This window comes from Neoarius graeffei, chromosome 13 (assembly GCF_027579695.1).
Source record: "Neoarius graeffei isolate fNeoGra1 chromosome 13, fNeoGra1.pri, whole genome shotgun sequence".
Taxonomy (NCBI): domain Eukaryota; kingdom Metazoa; phylum Chordata; class Actinopteri; order Siluriformes; family Ariidae; genus Neoarius; species Neoarius graeffei.
This window is the reverse complement of record NC_083581.1, coordinates 45,268,424-45,286,118: the sequence shown is the minus strand read 5'-3', so window position 1 is coordinate 45,286,118 and position 17,695 is coordinate 45,268,424. Positions and strand designations below refer to the sequence as shown.

Below are 17,695 nucleotides of genomic sequence, written 5' to 3'. Positions count from 1 at the left end.
CACACACACACACACACACACACACACACACAGAGTAAAACTAAACAAACCAATGATTCTGGGTTATAACTCTGTTGTACTGTATGTGTGTGTCTCAGAGCCCCCAGAGTATCACACGGATGATGAGTGTTTGGTGCAGATGTTGAAGGGTTTGTGTCTGAAACATCTAGGGAGGTTACTGCAGGCGGAGCTCTGCTACTCACAGGTCCTCGCAAGGTGTGTGTCTGTGTGTGTGTATATGCGTGTTATATATAGTCAGGATGTTTGTATGTCATCTATACTGAAGTAATTTTGTGTGTGTGTGTTTGTCTGTGCAGTGAGAAGAGGATTCGTTATGATCATTATTTGATCCCCTTCACTCTTTATGAGCTCGGTTTACTGTACAAACTGCAGGGAGACGTTGCCAAGGCAACCCGATACATTGAGGATGCCAAGTGAGCGCGCGCACACACACACACACACACACACACACACACACACAGTAGTCCTAATTTAATTACAAGTTATTATTTTGTTTTACAAACACCTTTTATAACAATGTTAAAAAAATGAATAAAAAGTGAACAAAAAGAAATTAAATTTAACACAACATTTTTAAACAAATATTAATAATGTTCTGAATCATATAATTTTATTGTTAAATCCTTTCAGTAATAATAACAGATTACTAAGAATTATTTAGAATTAAATAAAAACCATTAAGCAAGAAGGTTCTGGGTTTGAATCTCGTGGCCATCTGGGGTCTTTTTGTGTGGAATTTGCATATTCTTCCTGTGCGTGAGTGGGTTTCATCCGGGTACTCTGGTTTCCTCCCACAGTCCAGATGCAGATTAGGTCACCTGGTTACTCGAAATTGCCCCAGGTGTGAATGTGAATGTGATTGTAATGGTGAATAGTTGTTCGTCTCTCTGTAGCGTTGTGATAGAAACCTGTGCAGAGTGAACTCCACCTCTGACCCGAAGTCAGCTGGGATTGGCTCCAGCTTCCCCTATGACCCTGACAGACAAGCAGTATAGATAATGGATGGATGGATGGACATTATGTTGCCATTTTTAAAAATAAGGAACTATTTATTAATTAATTTATTAATTAATTTATTTATTTTTCTTTATTGTGAATATTATCAACAGAATCAAAGTTTGCATTAGTTTTTAGTTATAATTTATTCTAGAGTTACGTTTTAGGTTCAGTGTCTAAGAACAATTTAATTAATTAATATTACTGATGTGAATAATTCTCAACAGATTAAAATAAAAATAATAATTACTTTTTAAATCTGTTTTATTAATGACTATAGGGTCAATTATAAGGATTACTCGATGGAGTCTCGGCTGCATTTCCGCATCCACGCAGCGCTGGACAGCCTGAAAGGTACTCCCGTCAACTTGCCATAGGAATAGGCACATCACATCCTGACCTTTCAACATGATGATGGGAGTGCCATCGTCCTGATCATCACAGTACTGTAACGAGTGACGAATAACACATTTGTCTAAAAAAAACAAACAAACCAAAGTGCTTTTCCTTCTCTGTGTATTAGCTGAGAGGAGACAGTCGAACACACACACACACACACACACACACACACACACACACACACACACACATGTACTTCAGCACATGTTAAAAAAAAAAGGAAAAGAAGAACACTTGAAATGGGGTTTAGTTTTTTTATATAAATAGCTCTTAAAGGGGATTGGTATATAATTTTTCTTTAATTTTCTTTTTAATCTCCTATTATTTATATTTCTCATGATGATAATAGTAATGATGTTAAAGCAATCAGAGAGCTGAAAACACTGCAAAATCCGACATGGCTGCTTTCATGAATGTAGAGTCTTGTTCTAGTTAAAGCTGCAGTATGATTTTTTTTTTTTTTACTTTTTATGTTTAAAAATTAGCATTAAGAGAAACATTAATGAGTCAGTCATGCTCTCCAAGTTAGAGGGGCTTCCTTGCTCACCTGCCAATCACAGGAATGCTCACTAAACATTGTTTTTTTACAGCAGTTTGAAAAGATATTATTCTTTTATGTTGTCAGATAACTACATCAGCAAATGGTGGAATTTACCTGTGCCTAAAATGCGAAAACAAAACAGAAACATTGATTTCTTGTGATACTGTGAGCCACCTTCACATACCAGCAGCAGTAACTCAAAGTCAGGGCTGAATTTGTGGAGTGTTTTTCAGAGATGGATATTAATGAAAAGTGTTTTTACTTTACAAACCTCCACAGGAGAGGAGAGGCAGGCATGGCGTTATTAAAATATTTTGTTTGCAGTAACACCAGAGATGTCACCAAATCACTCCCCCCCCCAAAAAAAGTTACATACTGCAGCTTTAAAGTTTTTTTTTTTAATCTGGTGATTAAAATGAGTTATTTTTAGTTTCAGTTCTAGCACAGTTTAGACAATCATAAAGCTTTTGATACTGATGTTGTGCCGATGCCGCTGTCTAATCAAGAATGGTTCTATGCTTTTCCACTAGTTCTCTTCATCGCCATGACAACTCATAGAGCAATTCAGTAGGTCTTCAATAGTGCAATTCAATTGTCTAATAGTTCTGACAGGTGGAAGTGTGAGACAGTTCAGCTTGTATCAGCACAATGTTGGTGAAAGTTACGAAGACACAGAATATTTATTGAACTCTAAAATCCAAGGTGGCTGCTTTCAGGAATGTAATGACTCATTTTATTGTTTTATTCAAACCAAATATTTGTGTTTATGTGTGAAAGTGTGTGTGAATAATTTGTTGGGTTTTTTTTGCTTACTTTTTAAACGACCCTCACTGCAGCACTTCAGCTTTGCATACTTTGTGTTAATGATGTGTGTATATATGTATACATTATAGTCTGACTATTTAATAATATTATCATGGTAAAGTGAGAGTTTAATATTAGCACAGACTCAATACTGAGTGACACTTCACATCTGTTTACGCTTTAAACAAGTCAGAAAAAACAAGCAGTTATAGCAATAAACTATAATAAACAATATGTCAGTGAATATTCTCATTCAGTTCAGTTGCGTTCAATTAAATTTCCTTGAGATACAATAAACAACAAACAGCTATAATGTATATATATATATATATATGTATATGAAGAGTTTGGTTCCAAAACGTGATGAGCGCCATTTAAAAAAAAATCAAGTTTCCACCAAAAGAAGTTTGGCATTTGATCGCTATTCAAAGTTCCAAAAACAGTTTTATGCAAAACGCGATATCCACCACATTTTTCTGCATTATGTATCCTCCTTCTGCACTACTGATTTTCTGCCGAACACAATACCTCCACTCGACCAATCACAGTGCACCATTCGAATACAGAAACAGTAACAGCAGCTCCCATTGACTGTGAACATTGCAGAGAATCCCCATTTTGTAGTGAGATTTTGAACGAAATAAATGAATAATTTTGATGGACTCAAACATTTCTTATCTGAATGTGTTATCTTATTATTCCAGTAGATAATGTGGTCCAATGTTATTTTCCACTTTGAGCACACCTAATTCCTCCTGGGATATAAATATGCCAATTAATACAGTATATATAGGCACTTCCTAAAAGCAGAGCTCCCAGATGAGTGTACGGATGGATATATCACATTTTGGAAAAAAAAATCAGTTTTTTAAAAATAAAAATTTAAGAATCAAAATCTAGATTTGCATTTTTAATGTTATTCCAACCTCAGAGTGTTATATTAAAGTTTCAAACAGAAAATAGTGTTTTTTATGCTACCAATTTTTTGGCAAAGATAATAAATTTTTTTCTCAAGTTTACCGCAGTGGATTTATCATGTTTTGGATCAAACTCTTCCTATATAAAGGATATGAAACTCTTCATTGCTTTACTTTGCAGATTGTGAGTTTCATTTTTTATGCATTCACAAACATAAAAGTATAATATCCATTACTTCAAGTAAAACAAGTGATCTTAGCTTTTTCCTCAAACAACACATTTATACAAACTGTCTCCAGCAAGCTAATGGCTTTTAAAACAATAAAAACATGCAGAGTGACATCACATGCTTTTTTTTTTTTAATCACTGACAAATCAAGGAGCAGCTCAGGGGGGAAATGGAAAAAAAAAACTAGTACAGAGTGCTGGAGTGAAAGTTATGCCAGTATTTACATGAGGAAAGTGAAGTACAGAGTCAGGTTCTGCAGCTGATTCAGTGGATTTTCTGAGCTCCTCATTCAGATTATCAAAATCACCTGCCTGTAGTCTACACTTCAGAGGCTGCTGGATTTTTCTTGAGTAGAAGTATCCAAGACAACGGCATCAAGACCACCGTTCACCTGCTTGCTTGAGTCAATATCGCATAAGAAAAACATGCTTAAATCCAAGGTCAGAATCACTCGTACCTGAGATACCGCTCTGTTTTAGACAAACTTTGCTCTGTGTATGTAATTCTCTCTGAATATTCACAAGTCTATAAGTCTGTGTGTAGTTTCCTGACTGAGCACTTCCCTCAACTTTGAATATGAGTCTGTGTGAATATAAAAAGAAATACGAGACTGTAATTCAGGAATTCTGCAGTAATGGGCCGAGTCTGGAGCACATCAGACAGCAGTGATTGGCTAAAAGAAATATGTCCTTTCAGGAATATATTATCAGTAGCAGAGCAGAAACTGAGATCAGTTCTGTATCATCTGCATACGACCCTTTCTCCATCTTGTAACTAGCCGTTAATTTGCATATCATACACTGTAATAGCTGCCTTGTGTTTATTCCAGGTGAAGCTCAGTGTCCTGTACAGCTTGTCGGTGATGAGATGAATAAAAATATGAATAAACAGATGTACAGATAGATGTATACAGTATATCATAAACAGGGCAGAGTTTTATTTATATCAATGTTTATGTTGTGTGAGTATGATCAAAAATTACACACCGACGTCACATGACCAATCCTGTTAGCTATGAGGATGTAAAGAGACAATACGCCACAAAGAAGTAGTTCTGGACTCAACTATAGGATTTATGCCTCCATTCCAAACTGCATACTACTGTACTAAATAGTGCACAAGTGTTCAGTTATATGATTTATGGGATTTAAGCTGTATTCCAATATACACCCTACTCGACTAAATAGTGTACAGGTTGTATTTATTAAAGCTTTATGCCAAAACACATTACACTACACTAGTAACTAGCAGCTCGAGCCTCCCAGTGATATGTTATATGTTATATGTTGCACCCTTCACCACTCAGCCTGAATCTTTATTTCTTTATGACGTATAATTTATGACGTTTAATTATAAAATGAGCTTTTTTTCCCCCCATGTATTTGTTCACATTTTGATTGCGTTTGCTGTGTTCATTTCACCAAATGTTGATGTGTGGAAAAATCTAATAAAATGCAACATAATAATAATAATAATGAAATATACTTGTTGTGCTGAGTTGCAAAAGTTTGTACACCCATGACAAAATAAAGAAAATTATAATTTATAGCAACAAGAAATGTACTGTTTGATTTCACACCTTTTCCCTTCATTATCACAGTCAACAAAAATGCCCAAATAATCTATGTTAAGATATTATTAATGAATAAATAAAACAAATATACAAGGTTTGGCCCATTTCTCAATGTAATGTGATTATTCTCATATATTCCTATTTTAAAAATATTTTTGTTAGAATCATTTGGGACAAATCCTTAATTCTACAGCACATTAAAGTTTGTAATAAAATGTATTTTATTAAACAGTAGTGTGCAGTGAGTGGTGTAGCCTTTATACAATGCATAAACACTAGAATACTGTTTAGTACTGTAGTATAAAGATTGATAAATTAATCCTATACATTAAACCTAAATTAATTAAGTTTAATAACACACACACACACACACACACACACACACATACTTTTTTTTTTCTTTTGTATGTTATGTGATGGAATATTCCAGTAAATTGTCAGCGTGTATTTACAGAAGTTAATGATTACTGAAGGTCTTTATGGGGAAAATCAAGACAGGGGGTTCAGCTGGATAACAGACAGAGAAAAGACAACAGCAAGAAGACACAGAAGGTTAGAATGATGAGGATCACATTTCTTCTTCTTCTCTCTGTCCTCCTGCTGCAGCTTGGGCACACCGTAAGTATTATATTTTAATCTAAATTCAGTGTCAGATTGAATCATTTTTTAAAGTTCCCTCATCTGTGTACAATAAACACAAACATGACTGTTGGTTTGTGCTCATGAGTCTATTATTTTACAATGTACAAACTTTAAAGTAGATTCCATATTGTAGCTGATTTAGTGTTTTATTATCATCTATAAAATAAATCTATAATGCACTGAATGTTTTTACACACGTACACACACACATTTATTAATTAGATTGTGTGTATGTGTGTATTCAAATCTAATTTAGAATTAAACTAATTCTAAACCTCTTGAAGGGTGCCAGTATTAAACTCCAAATGTATTGGCACCTTTCAGGAGAATTGGTAATGAAAGAAATGCAATGAGTCAAAACTATTTCACTTTTTTCCAATATCATTCACATACCACGTTTTTTTGTAAATATAATTTATTTTAAAAATTATAAAAATTATTTTCTCCAATAATTTTTGCCTGGCAAATAACTACTGGCATCTCTAAAGAATATTTGAAATAAATGCAAACAAACACAAAAAATATCATCAGAAAAAAATGAGTTTTGAACACAAAGCAATACTAATATTTAAAAATAAACTGCACTACGCAAAGATCACAGATTTTAAAATTTCTTAGTTGCAACTCAGGAATTGAAGAAAATGTCTTCATGAGTGTTTTGTAGAAAAAAAATTGGGCTGCTCAAGAAAATCTTTTTAACACACATAAAAATATGTTACAATAAGAATATACCTGTTTACACACATTTAAGCTCAAAATACTTGTAAGCTGCATGTTATACAATTTTTGCTCATTTTAATGAAGGGTGCATATATATATATATATATATATATATATATATATATATATATATATATATATAATTTACTTGGCCGAGACAAGCAGCTGAGAGGAATCTGTGAGTACATGATTGTGTAACAGTTATGATGAAATGTCAAAGTCAATATTCACATAAACGATTTGCTCTTCGCTCTGTGTCCTGAGTCAATCCTGTTTACTGATTAATGTGGATGATTCACTACAGCAGTTGTTCCCAAACTATAGGTCACATGGCATTGCGTGATTTACAAATGGGGTCATGAGAGAAGCTCACAAACTTTTCTTTTGTTTTATTCTTTTTTTTTTCAAACTAATATTAGATTTTTTTTATTCCATATGTATTGTTTGAAGCTGGATGTGACAGTGGAAAGTCACACACACACACACACACACACACACACACACACACACACACACACACACACACACACCTCCTAACTTTTTAAAAAGCTGTGTCAATACATTCACTCTTCCCACATGTAAATCAGTGCAAGAAATATTCCTTTGGTTTTTAGTCACTTATGTTACCCATGTGTCACTGTCCTAGTGTTCAGATGTTACAGTAATCCTAAACTCTAAATCTGTAATTTAAAAACAATGTAGAGTGGTCTTGGCTTGGGGTCACAGAAAATTCCTAACGGCCATTTGGAGTTGTTTACCTGACGTTTTGAAGCCCTGCACTTAAAGATGGATGAATCAGAGAATCTTTAATCATGACTCAGACTCGTCCTTATTTTTCAGTGAATCAATATTTGATTCAGTCATGACTGAGATTTGCTCAGTGAGTCAGTGAATGTTTGAATCCATGAATCTTTTGTTTCTAATCAGTGCATACAGCATTAATTAGGCTTTGTGTGGAATTTTTTTTTTATTCCTCAGCGCTGTTGATTTTTGGATTGTGATTGGTCAGAAGGTGTTGATTCATTTTCTGTAACAGCAGAAAACACTAGTCTGACAATAGTGCAGCTGCAAATCACAGGTTTATATTAATGTGCTTGTTCTAATATGTTCTTGTTTCTATACTAACAGCTCATTGTACAGTGGTTGCGCCAATGATAAGAAACAGATTTTTAAAAACATATGTAAAAGTTGATGTGGTGAAGTTTTCTGTAAATAGATGTTTATTTTACATGTATGGAAGGAGTCTCCAGTGTCAGATCTTTGTAACAGACAGACGTAAAGCTGTAACTTTAAGACTGTTTATAGCTGCTATAAGTGACAATAGGAACTAACGTATTTCACAGACATTAACTGTAATTATAAACTGATAAAAAGTATGATGCATCATTCTTTAATAAATAAAAATGGTAATTGTTGGTAAATTGCTGTGGTGTAAGAGGAATAAAACACTTGATTGATGTGCCTTTTATGGGAACATAATCAACCCCAGAGTGATAACAGTAACTTCACTTCATCACACCATGAAATACTGACAGAAGCTCTGCATAGTTTTCAAAATAAACAACTGATTAATGATGAAATGAAGACTGTGTTTGTGTGTTTTTCAGGAGGATCACCACAAACATAGATCACAGCAACAGAAGTGTTCACACAGATGTCACACAGTGAGTTTTACTTTTATGTTCCTTGTTATTGACCTCAGTTGGAGTTTGGAGTAGTTTGATGATGACTTTAATTTGTGTAGTGCTTTTCATACTAAAGAGGAAATGAATGCAAAACAAAATAATATGCAGAGATACAGAAATATGTTCATTATCAGCTTTCCACATACCAGGTCACATGATATCAAAAATATTGCACGTTTTTTTTTTTTAATTTAATATTGCACAAAAATATCACGAGATAATAGCCAGCTTCCATTAGAGAACTTCAAGCGCATCACTTTGTAATCTTGGCAGTATGTCAATATAACAGTAGAACAACTTAAAGCTAAACAAGCTAAAGAGTCTTCATATTAAAGTTACTGTAAGCATAAATGCTTAACAGCTCAGAAGACATAACTTAGCTAGTTAATGAAACATAATTAAGAAATGTGAAAACAATACAAATAATAGTTAAGATTGACTAATAAACATACAGTTTGTACAGTCATGGGCGCTGCCAGGGGGGGAAAGGTTAGAACAATTCTAGGGGCCCAGCACTGCCATGGGGCCCTTTAAGGGGCTGATAATATGCTTTTAATGATTTTAATAAGACTTTTGAAATAACAACAATGCAATATTCCATCTGGTAAAATGAGCTAATTGAACAAGGTTGTCTATTTCTTGAGTTCTTCAACATATTGTCATTTAACCCTCCCCCTTTTGCGAAATGGTACAGTCCAGTTCTGGTAGAAGCACGATGCGTTAAATCTGTGTGCTGATCAGTGCAACGCTACTTGCTGCTGTGTCGCGGTGCAGCAGCCAGCCAGCCAGCAGTGGAGTGCGTACAGTCTATGATCGCTAAATATGAAGAGTGGCTGTCAAAAATGTAAAGAAAGGCAGCTGAAAGCTGAGAGGGACCGGAGAGGCAGGCAACTGGTCACTCAGTTTTTCCCAAAGAAAGGTAGCTATTGCTCACATGTGTGTTCAAAATATTAGCGAATGGTAAATGAACAGTATGAACGTGGTTGGATTAGCCTATCAAGAGAACACTTTTACAGTTTGTACAGTCATGGGCGCCCCGGGGGGGGGGAAAGGTTAGAACAATTCTAGGGGCCCAGCACTGCCATGGGGCCCTTTAAGGGGCTGATAATATGCTTTTAATGATTTTAATAAGACTTTTGAAATAACAACAATGCAATATTCCATCTGGTAAAATGAGCTAATTGAACAAGGTTGTCTATTTCTTGAGTTCTTCAACATATTGTCATTAACCCTCCCCCTTTTGCGAAATGGTACAGTCCAGTTCTCAGGGTCTCCGCGGATCCTTAAAAAGTCTTATTTTTAATATGTGTTTTTTAAGGTCTTAAAAAGCATTATATTTCGCTATTTTTTGAGCTATGGTATTAAATTTCACATGGGAGGTATTAAATTTCATCCGGGTAGCCTACGGTAAATGAAAAAAAAAACATATGTCTGGATTTTTTTTTCCGCGCTAACGTTATTTATTCAACCAGCGTCGTTTGTTATCAAGATGCTGAACAAGTAGCACAAGAGCCGTTGTATGTCTAGCACTAGTTCTAATAGCGCAGGAACCACGCCACTGGGGGCAGTGTGTTCTTTTATCCATGTAGTAGACAGTGATGGGAATAACGGCGTTAGAAATAAACGGCGTTACTAACGGCGTTACTTTTTTTAGTAACGATTAATTTAACTAATTACTTTTTACATCGTTATAACGCCGTTCCCGTTACTTACAATAAAATACTATGCGTTACTTTATTAAAGCTGTTCTCATCTGGCACGCTGCTTGTTCAGCCTTTCTTTACTCTGCTTTCGTGTGGGGCGGGGAGACGCGAGACAACGGCACAGTAAGCCAATCAGAGTAGATTTGGACAACATACGTAGGTAGGCCACGCCTACTGCACTACTGCGCGCTCTTTCAATCGGAAGACCCAGCGATGGCGAGCGGTCAGCCCAGCACTGCGCTTTCACACTGGAAATACAGCCATTACTTTTCATTACTTGAAATAAAAGGCAAGAGTGTTTACGTGCAATGCACATTATGTCGAGGAACAAAGCGTTTGTCCTCGTCAGTGGCCAGTAATTAGTAACAATTTTAATAACTACAGAAATATATTACATTTGATAGATGTCTTATCTCACATTGTCCCACAAAAATATTAATATAGTGTAGATAACATTACTAATTGGTTCTGTTAAGTGTCCATTTCAGTCATTAAACACATTTAACATTCACTTTTATTATGATTACACTAATTGAATTTGATTTTTTTTTTGAGGGGGAACAAAATGTAACGGAATAATTACTTTCTCTGGTAATTAGTTACTTTTATGACAAAGTAACTCCGTTACTAACTCAGTTACTTTTTGGGAAAAGTAACTAGTAACTATAACTAATTACTTTTTGAAAGTAACGTGCCCAACACTGGTAGTAGAACCATTGAGAGTAGAGCAGACGAGGAAGAAGTGGTTGAACTTGAACATGAACGGAGATGGGGAAGTGTAAGTTTAGTAACAAGTGGCTTGAGGAGCCAAAATACAAAAGTTGGCTAACAACAGTAACTTCAGAATATGAAGCGAGATGTAAGGTATGTCGGAAAGACATCAAGTTAACAACAATGGGCTGTAAAGCCCTTGACGCTCACTCGAAAGGGGAAAAGCATATGCGCTATGCTGCTAGTCGGGCAACAACAGTCCCCAGAGGCAGTTCGATCAGTAGTCAAACTTCCTTGCTTCCTCACTGTTTGTTCATGGCAGTACCCTACTATTAAAATATTGAGAAAGCAGTTAATGTTCTGTTTTGTTAACTGAAGATCAATTTGTTTCCTCACTGTTTGTTTACAGCAGTACCCTACTATTAAAATATCGAGAAGGCAGCTAATGTTCTGTTTTGTAAACTGAAGATGCACATTTTTTATAAAAAAAAATGCTTTGAACTTAACCTAGAGTGTGCTTTTTTTTTTTTTTTTTAACTGTACGTATTTGTTCCGCGGTAGTGGTCTTATTTTTTATACTCGGTGGTCTTAAAATGGTCTTAAAAAGTATTATTTTTGCTGGTCAGAAATGTGCAGAGACCCTGGTTCTGGTAGAAGCGCGATGCGTTAAATCTGTGTGCTGATCAGTGCAACGCTACTTGCTGCTGTGTCGCGGTGCAGCAGCCAGCCAGCCAGCAGTGGAGTGCGTACAGTCTATGATCGCTAAATATGAAGAGTGGCTGTCAAAAACGTAAAGAAAGGCAGCTGAAAGCTGAGAGGGACCGGAGAGGCAGGCAACTGGTCACTCAGTTTTTCCCAAAGAAAGGTAGCTATCGCTCACATGTGTGTTCAAAATATTAGCGAATGGTAAATGAACAGTATGAACGTGGTTGGATTAGCCTATCAAGAGAACACTTTTACAGTTTGTACAGTGACATTTTTTCCATTTTAATAACTGAACTGACTTGTGTGATAAACAAGATGAAATATTATGTTATGCTGGTGCTAATAACTAGTGCTAATAACCAGTTTCATAACTAATGGGGTGCCCTAAATATGCACAGATTCAGCCTCAGGGGGACCACCACCCTACCAAACCACTGAGCCCCCCTTTGGAGAAGGAGGTAAGCAGCAATACAACCCATAAATGCTTTAGAATTGGAGTTTTTAATGAGCGAGCGCCATATAGTTTGCTAGATTAAAGTGTTGCTAATAATGGACACCAGTCAAGTGTTTGACATGGTTACGTGTGTGGAATGTTCACATGTTCTAAACCACTGGTTTTAAATTGAGGAGCTGGAGAAAGCACAGCACACATAATAGAGGGATAGAGGTTACAACATATGAAGAAATTCGTACGTAATTGATCAAATTGAAATGTCACTCCGTGTCACTTTGAAATAAATTTATAATAAGATGTTTCCTGTCTTTTATGGGTAACATTTGTAAGGCTACTGAGTATGGGGTTCATTTAAATGCATCAAACTTGAATACATCAAACTTTTTCATGCATTAACTGTAATAACAAAGTCACAAACTCAAGGTCCATGGGCTATCAAAAGTCAAATAATGACAATAGTGCAATTGTGACAAGGGTGGGCAAAGTTGGGGGGCCCAAAATTCTAATCTTTCATGGGGCCCAAAATTTCTGGCGGTGCCCCTGTGTACAGTGACAGTTTTTCCATTTTAATAACTGAACTGACTTGTGTGATAAACAAGATGAAATATTATGTTATGCTGGTGCTAATAACTAGTGCTAATAACCAGTTTCATAACTAATGGGGTGCCCTAAATATGCACAGATTCAGCCTCAGGGGGACCTCCGCCCTACCAAACCACTGAACCCCCCTTTGGAGAAGGAGGTAAGCAGCAATACAACCCATAAATGCTTTAGGATTGAAGTTTTTAATGAGCGAGCACCATATTACAGTTTGCTAGATTAAAGTGTTGCTAATAATGGACACCAATCAAGTGTTTGACATGGTTACGTGTGTGGAATGTTCACACGTTCTAAACCATTGGTTTCAAATTGAGGAGCTGGAGAAAGTGCAGCACACATACTGTAAAAGAGGGATAGAGGTTACAACATATGAAGAAATATGTTGCTTTGAACATATTCCCTTTTTGCAGAACAGTACACACAGCTTTCTACCTAACACATAACAATCCATGGGATTTCCATAGGTATTTTGATGCTGGGTAGAAAACTTTTTCTATGATTTATTAGCAGTCACATCACACATTTCACTACCAATTGTCCTAGCACAAGAAGGCATGTGGCAAAATCTTGAATTTTCATTTGTGATTGTAAATGCACCAGAATTAGTCACTGACCAGTTTTCATCTAGTCCCTGGTAGGTTAATACATAAAATGTAATAACAAAGTCACAAACTCAAGGTTCATGGGCTATCAAAAGTCAAATAATGACAATAGTGCAATTGTGACGAGGGTGGGCAAAGTTGGGGGGCCCAAAATTCTAATCTTTCATGGGGCCCAAAATTTCTGGCGGCGCCCCTGTGTACAGTGACAGTTTTTCCATTTTAATAACTGAACTGACTTGTGTGATAAACAAGATGAAATATTATGTTATGCTGGTGCTAATAACTAGTGCTAATAACCAGTTTCATAACTAATGGGGTGCCCTAAATATGCACAGATTCAGCCTCAGGGGGACCTCCGCCCTACCAAACCACTGAACCCCCCTTTGGAGAAGGGGGTAAGCAGCAATACAACCCATAAATGCTTTAAGATTGAAGTTTTTAATGAGCGAGCGCCATATTACAGTTTGCTAGATTAAAGTGTTGCTAATAATGGACACCAATCAAGTGTTTGACATGGTTACGTGTGTGGAATGTTCACACGTTCTAAACCATTGGTTTCAAATTGAGGAGCTGGAGAAAGTGCAGCACACATACTGTAAAAGAGGGATAGAGGTTACAACATATGAAGAAATATGTTGCTTTGAACATATTCCCTTTTTGCAGAACAGTACACACAGCTTTCTACCTAACACATAACAATCCATGGGATTTCCATAGGTATTTTGATGCTGGGTAGAAAACTTTTTCTATGATTTATTAGCAGTCACATCACACATTTCACTACCAATTGTCCTAGCACAAGAAGGCATGTGGCAAAATCTTGAATTTTCATTTGTGATTATAAATGCACCAGAATTAGTCACTGACCAGTTTTCATCTAGTCCCTGGTAGGTTAATACATAAAATGTAATAACAAAGTCACAAACTCAAGGTTCATGGGCTATCAAAAGTCAAATAATGACAATAGTGCAATTGTGACGAGGGTGGGCAAAGTTGGGGGGCCCAAAATTCTAATCTTTCATGGGGCCCAAAATTTCTGGCGGAGCCCCTGGTTTTACTAAATGTGTAACAGTGAAATGAATGTGTCGTGCAGCAAAGTGTGTGTTTAATTGTTTTTGTATTTATTTTGGAGGTTCCGGAAGGATTACCCCTTGGCGATGCACTCAATCAAGATGATGTGATTACAAAAACTGCTGTAGGTTTTACTTTCTGTTTTAAATTTAAAAAAAAAAATGAAACAAGAGTTTTCTCAGTAGTTGACAGTAAACAATGACCTGATGTAAGATCTTTTTTTTTGTTTGTATTTTATTTACACTACCGTTCAAAAGTTTGGGGTCACCCAGACAATTTTGTGTTTTCCATGAAAAGTCACACTTTTATTTACCACCATAAGTTATAAAATGAATAGAAAATATAGTCAAGACATTTTTCTGGCCATTTTGAGCATTTAATCGACCCCACAAATGTGATGCTCCAGAAACCCAATCTGCTCAAAGGAAGGTCAGTTTTATAGCTTCTCTAAAGAGCTAAACTGTTTTCAGCTGTGCTAACATGATTGTACAAGGGTTTTCTAATCATCCATTAGCCTTCTGAGGCAATGAGCAAACACATTGTACCATTAGAACACTGGAGTGAGAGTTGCTGGAAATGGGCCTCTATACACCTATGGAGATATTGCACCAAAAACCAGACATTTGCAGCTAGAATAGTCATTTACCACATTAGCAATGTATAGAGTGTATTTCTGATTAGTTTAAAGTGATCTTCATTGAAAAGAACAGTGCTTTTCTTTCAAAAATAAGGACATTTCAAAGTGACCCCAAACTTTTGAACGGTAGTGTATGATAAAACCAACTTTACTGTCACAAGTAATAATAATAATAATAATAATAATAATAATGAATAAGAGTCATTGACTTTGATTATTTTGAGTTACTGGAACTTGTATTGTTTTTAAATCTTTAATACATGCCCTTCAGGATTTATTTGCACAATTAAACATCAACTGCACCTGATTAAAGGTGCAATAGTTGATTTAAGAAAATTCTTACTTGTACAAATAACCTGGAAACATGTAGAATATGATTTTAAAAAATACTGCAGATCCTGGGGGCAGAGCTTTGTGAACATGGATGGGTGGGCTCAAGGAGTAAAAAAGAAATAATTCAAATCTTGATGCCACCTACTTAACCATTAGAGACCTAAACTTACCTTAATGTGCCTTTAAAGCATAAATGAATAAGGGAGGGTATGTTTATGTGTTTGTTCAGGAGGATATTTACATTGGACATAATCCTGTGACTCAAATATATCAACACACACCTTATGGCGAGCCTGGCTTTATTTTCTATTCTAAGTGTAATAAGTGTCAACATTTCCCTCATACATATTGGTAAACTATTAAAAAGACAAAAAAAAACCTTCATATGAATAAAATGACACTTAATTACACTCAGCTTCTGTTTATCCAGGTAACTGTAGCAGCGGATTCTGAGAACACACAATCGCAGCTGGAACCTAAACCCACCTCCAGTTTTATCCCTCTCCCTCCTCTCCATAAAGCCTCAGCCCGTAACCTGCTGTCTCAGGAGTGTGTGCTTGGGAAATACACTCGCTTGTCCTGCGCTAAAGTATTCTGCCCACCATGGCAGCGCTGCATCGATGGGCAGTGTGTGTGTAAACTGCCCTATCAGTGTCCACGGACTGGAGCAACTGCGTGTGGACTGAACGGGAGGAGCTACCTTTCCTTGTGCCACGCTCAGGCCATCTCCTGCCGATACAAAAAACCTGTATTCTCTCACTACACTTATCTCGGAAACTGTGCAGGTGAGAAAACATGAATAAAAACAAAAATAACAATAAATATCAACAGAATTGCTAGAGGGCGTCACGGTGGTGTAGTGGTTAGCGCTGTCACCTCACAGCAAGAAGGTTCTGGGTTCGAGCCCAGCGGCCGGCGAGGGCCTTTCTGTGCGGAGTTTGCATGTTCTCCCCATGTCCGCGTGGGTTTCCTCCGGGTGCTCCGGTTTCCCCCACAATCCAAAGACATGCAGGTTAGGTTAACTGGTGACTCTAAATTGACCGTAGGTGTGAATGTGAGTGTGAATGGTTGTCTGTGTCTATGTGTCAGCCCTGTGATGACCTGGCGACTTGTCCAGGGTGTACCCCGCCTCTCGCCCGTAGTCAGCTGGGATAGGCTCCAGCTTGCCTGCGACCCTGTAGAACAGGATAAAGCGGCTAGAGATGATGAGATGAGATGAGAATTGCTAGAACATTTCTAAAACTCAATGATGAAATCAACTAAAATGTTGAAATCACAAGAAAAGTTGAGACATCATAGTAGCTACAAATATCTTTTGTAGTCAGGAGTGCAGGCAACAAATGGATGTAGATACAGGTTAAAATAAATAAATAAACAAATAAACAAAAAAACTTAGGCAAACAAATCCAAAACATTAGGCAAAATCAGAAACAGGGACAGGCAAGGTTCAGGCGAGGCACAAACGAAACATCAGAGGCAAGGCAAAATAGCAAGAATCCAAAGAGCAGTCAAAATCAAAACCAGGAAGTCAACACAAAATACAAAGGATAATAAAGTCAGACCAAAAGTAACTAAGTGTTTACTTCATAATGAACCAGTGCAGTGAGTGTGTTTAAAGGAGATACACAGAACCTTTATTTTTAAATACATTTCTGAGTAGATAGTATCTCCATCCTTGACTCTTGTATGCTGCATAAATGGGAATTAAAAAAATATATATTTTTGAGAGTTAAAGTCGACCGCAAAGTTGGCATTCGAGCTGCCCCACTGAGCCAGCCAGCCCTGAGTGCGTGATGTCACAGCGGTAACTGGTTTTAAGGCCGAGGCCTCTTACAGCTATAGACCAAAGTCATATACCGTAAATAAACATTTATGGTGAAAGTAAGAAATTCCTTTACTGACTTGCTCAACTAAGACTGATTTGACTTCATTGATTGTGGGTGGACTCTCATTAAAACAGGATAGGTGTTATAACTTATGCAGCATACATGTACATGCATGCATTTTCACTGATAAAACGTAAAAGACTAATTAAACTAGACAGGGACACTCTAACGAGTGCAAACCCCGCCTGCACAGCCATCACTAGGGGTTAACAATCAGTGACAAACCTTGACAATGACCTTAACCTTAGGCCTTTTACTTTGTTCACAAGTTTTAGGTCATTAATACATTTGGCGAAAATTTCGAAGTTCTGCCATGACCTTGACCTTTGACCTTTGACCTCCAAAATCTAATGGTTTCCTTCCTGGGTGATTGGCAACACATGTACAAAATTTGGTCCAAATCGATCCATTGGTTCTTGAGATATCTTGCAGACACACAGACAGACAGACAGACAGATACACACA

General features: G+C 36.7%; 2 protein-coding genes across 5 annotated transcripts in view; both read left to right on the top strand.

Annotated features, from left to right (window-relative positions):
* LOC132896767 (tetratricopeptide repeat protein 39B) overlaps positions 1-5,980 on the top strand; it is a 36,582-nt gene extending 30,602 nt beyond the window's left edge. For 2 of the 4 annotated variants that reach the window (XM_060937821.1, XM_060937824.1), the window contains exons 17-20: positions 99-216; positions 318-434; positions 1,298-1,371; positions 2,488-5,450. In XM_060937821.1, coding sequence (XP_060793804.1) covers positions 99-216; positions 318-434; positions 1,298-1,371; positions 2,488-2,528 — 350 coding nt within the window. In that variant the 3' untranslated portion in view covers positions 2,529-5,450. Of the gene's footprint in view, positions 1-98; positions 217-317; positions 435-1,297; positions 1,608-2,487; positions 5,451-5,935 lie in introns of those variants that run through there. The other 2 variants (XM_060937823.1, XM_060937822.1) reach the window with 2 other exon arrangements.
* cfi (complement factor I) overlaps positions 5,972-17,695 on the top strand; it is a 30,660-nt gene continuing 18,936 nt past the window's right edge. Inside the window, exons 1-6 of the mRNA XM_060937825.1 lie at positions 5,972-6,099; positions 8,451-8,507; positions 12,046-12,105; positions 12,784-12,843; positions 14,436-14,498; positions 15,775-16,129. Of these exons, the coding sequence (XP_060793808.1) occupies positions 6,040-6,099; positions 8,451-8,507; positions 12,046-12,105; positions 12,784-12,843; positions 14,436-14,498; positions 15,775-16,129 (655 nt within the window). The 5' untranslated portion in view covers positions 5,972-6,039. The remainder of the gene's footprint in view (positions 6,100-8,450; positions 8,508-12,045; positions 12,106-12,783; positions 12,844-14,435; positions 14,499-15,774; positions 16,130-17,695) is intronic.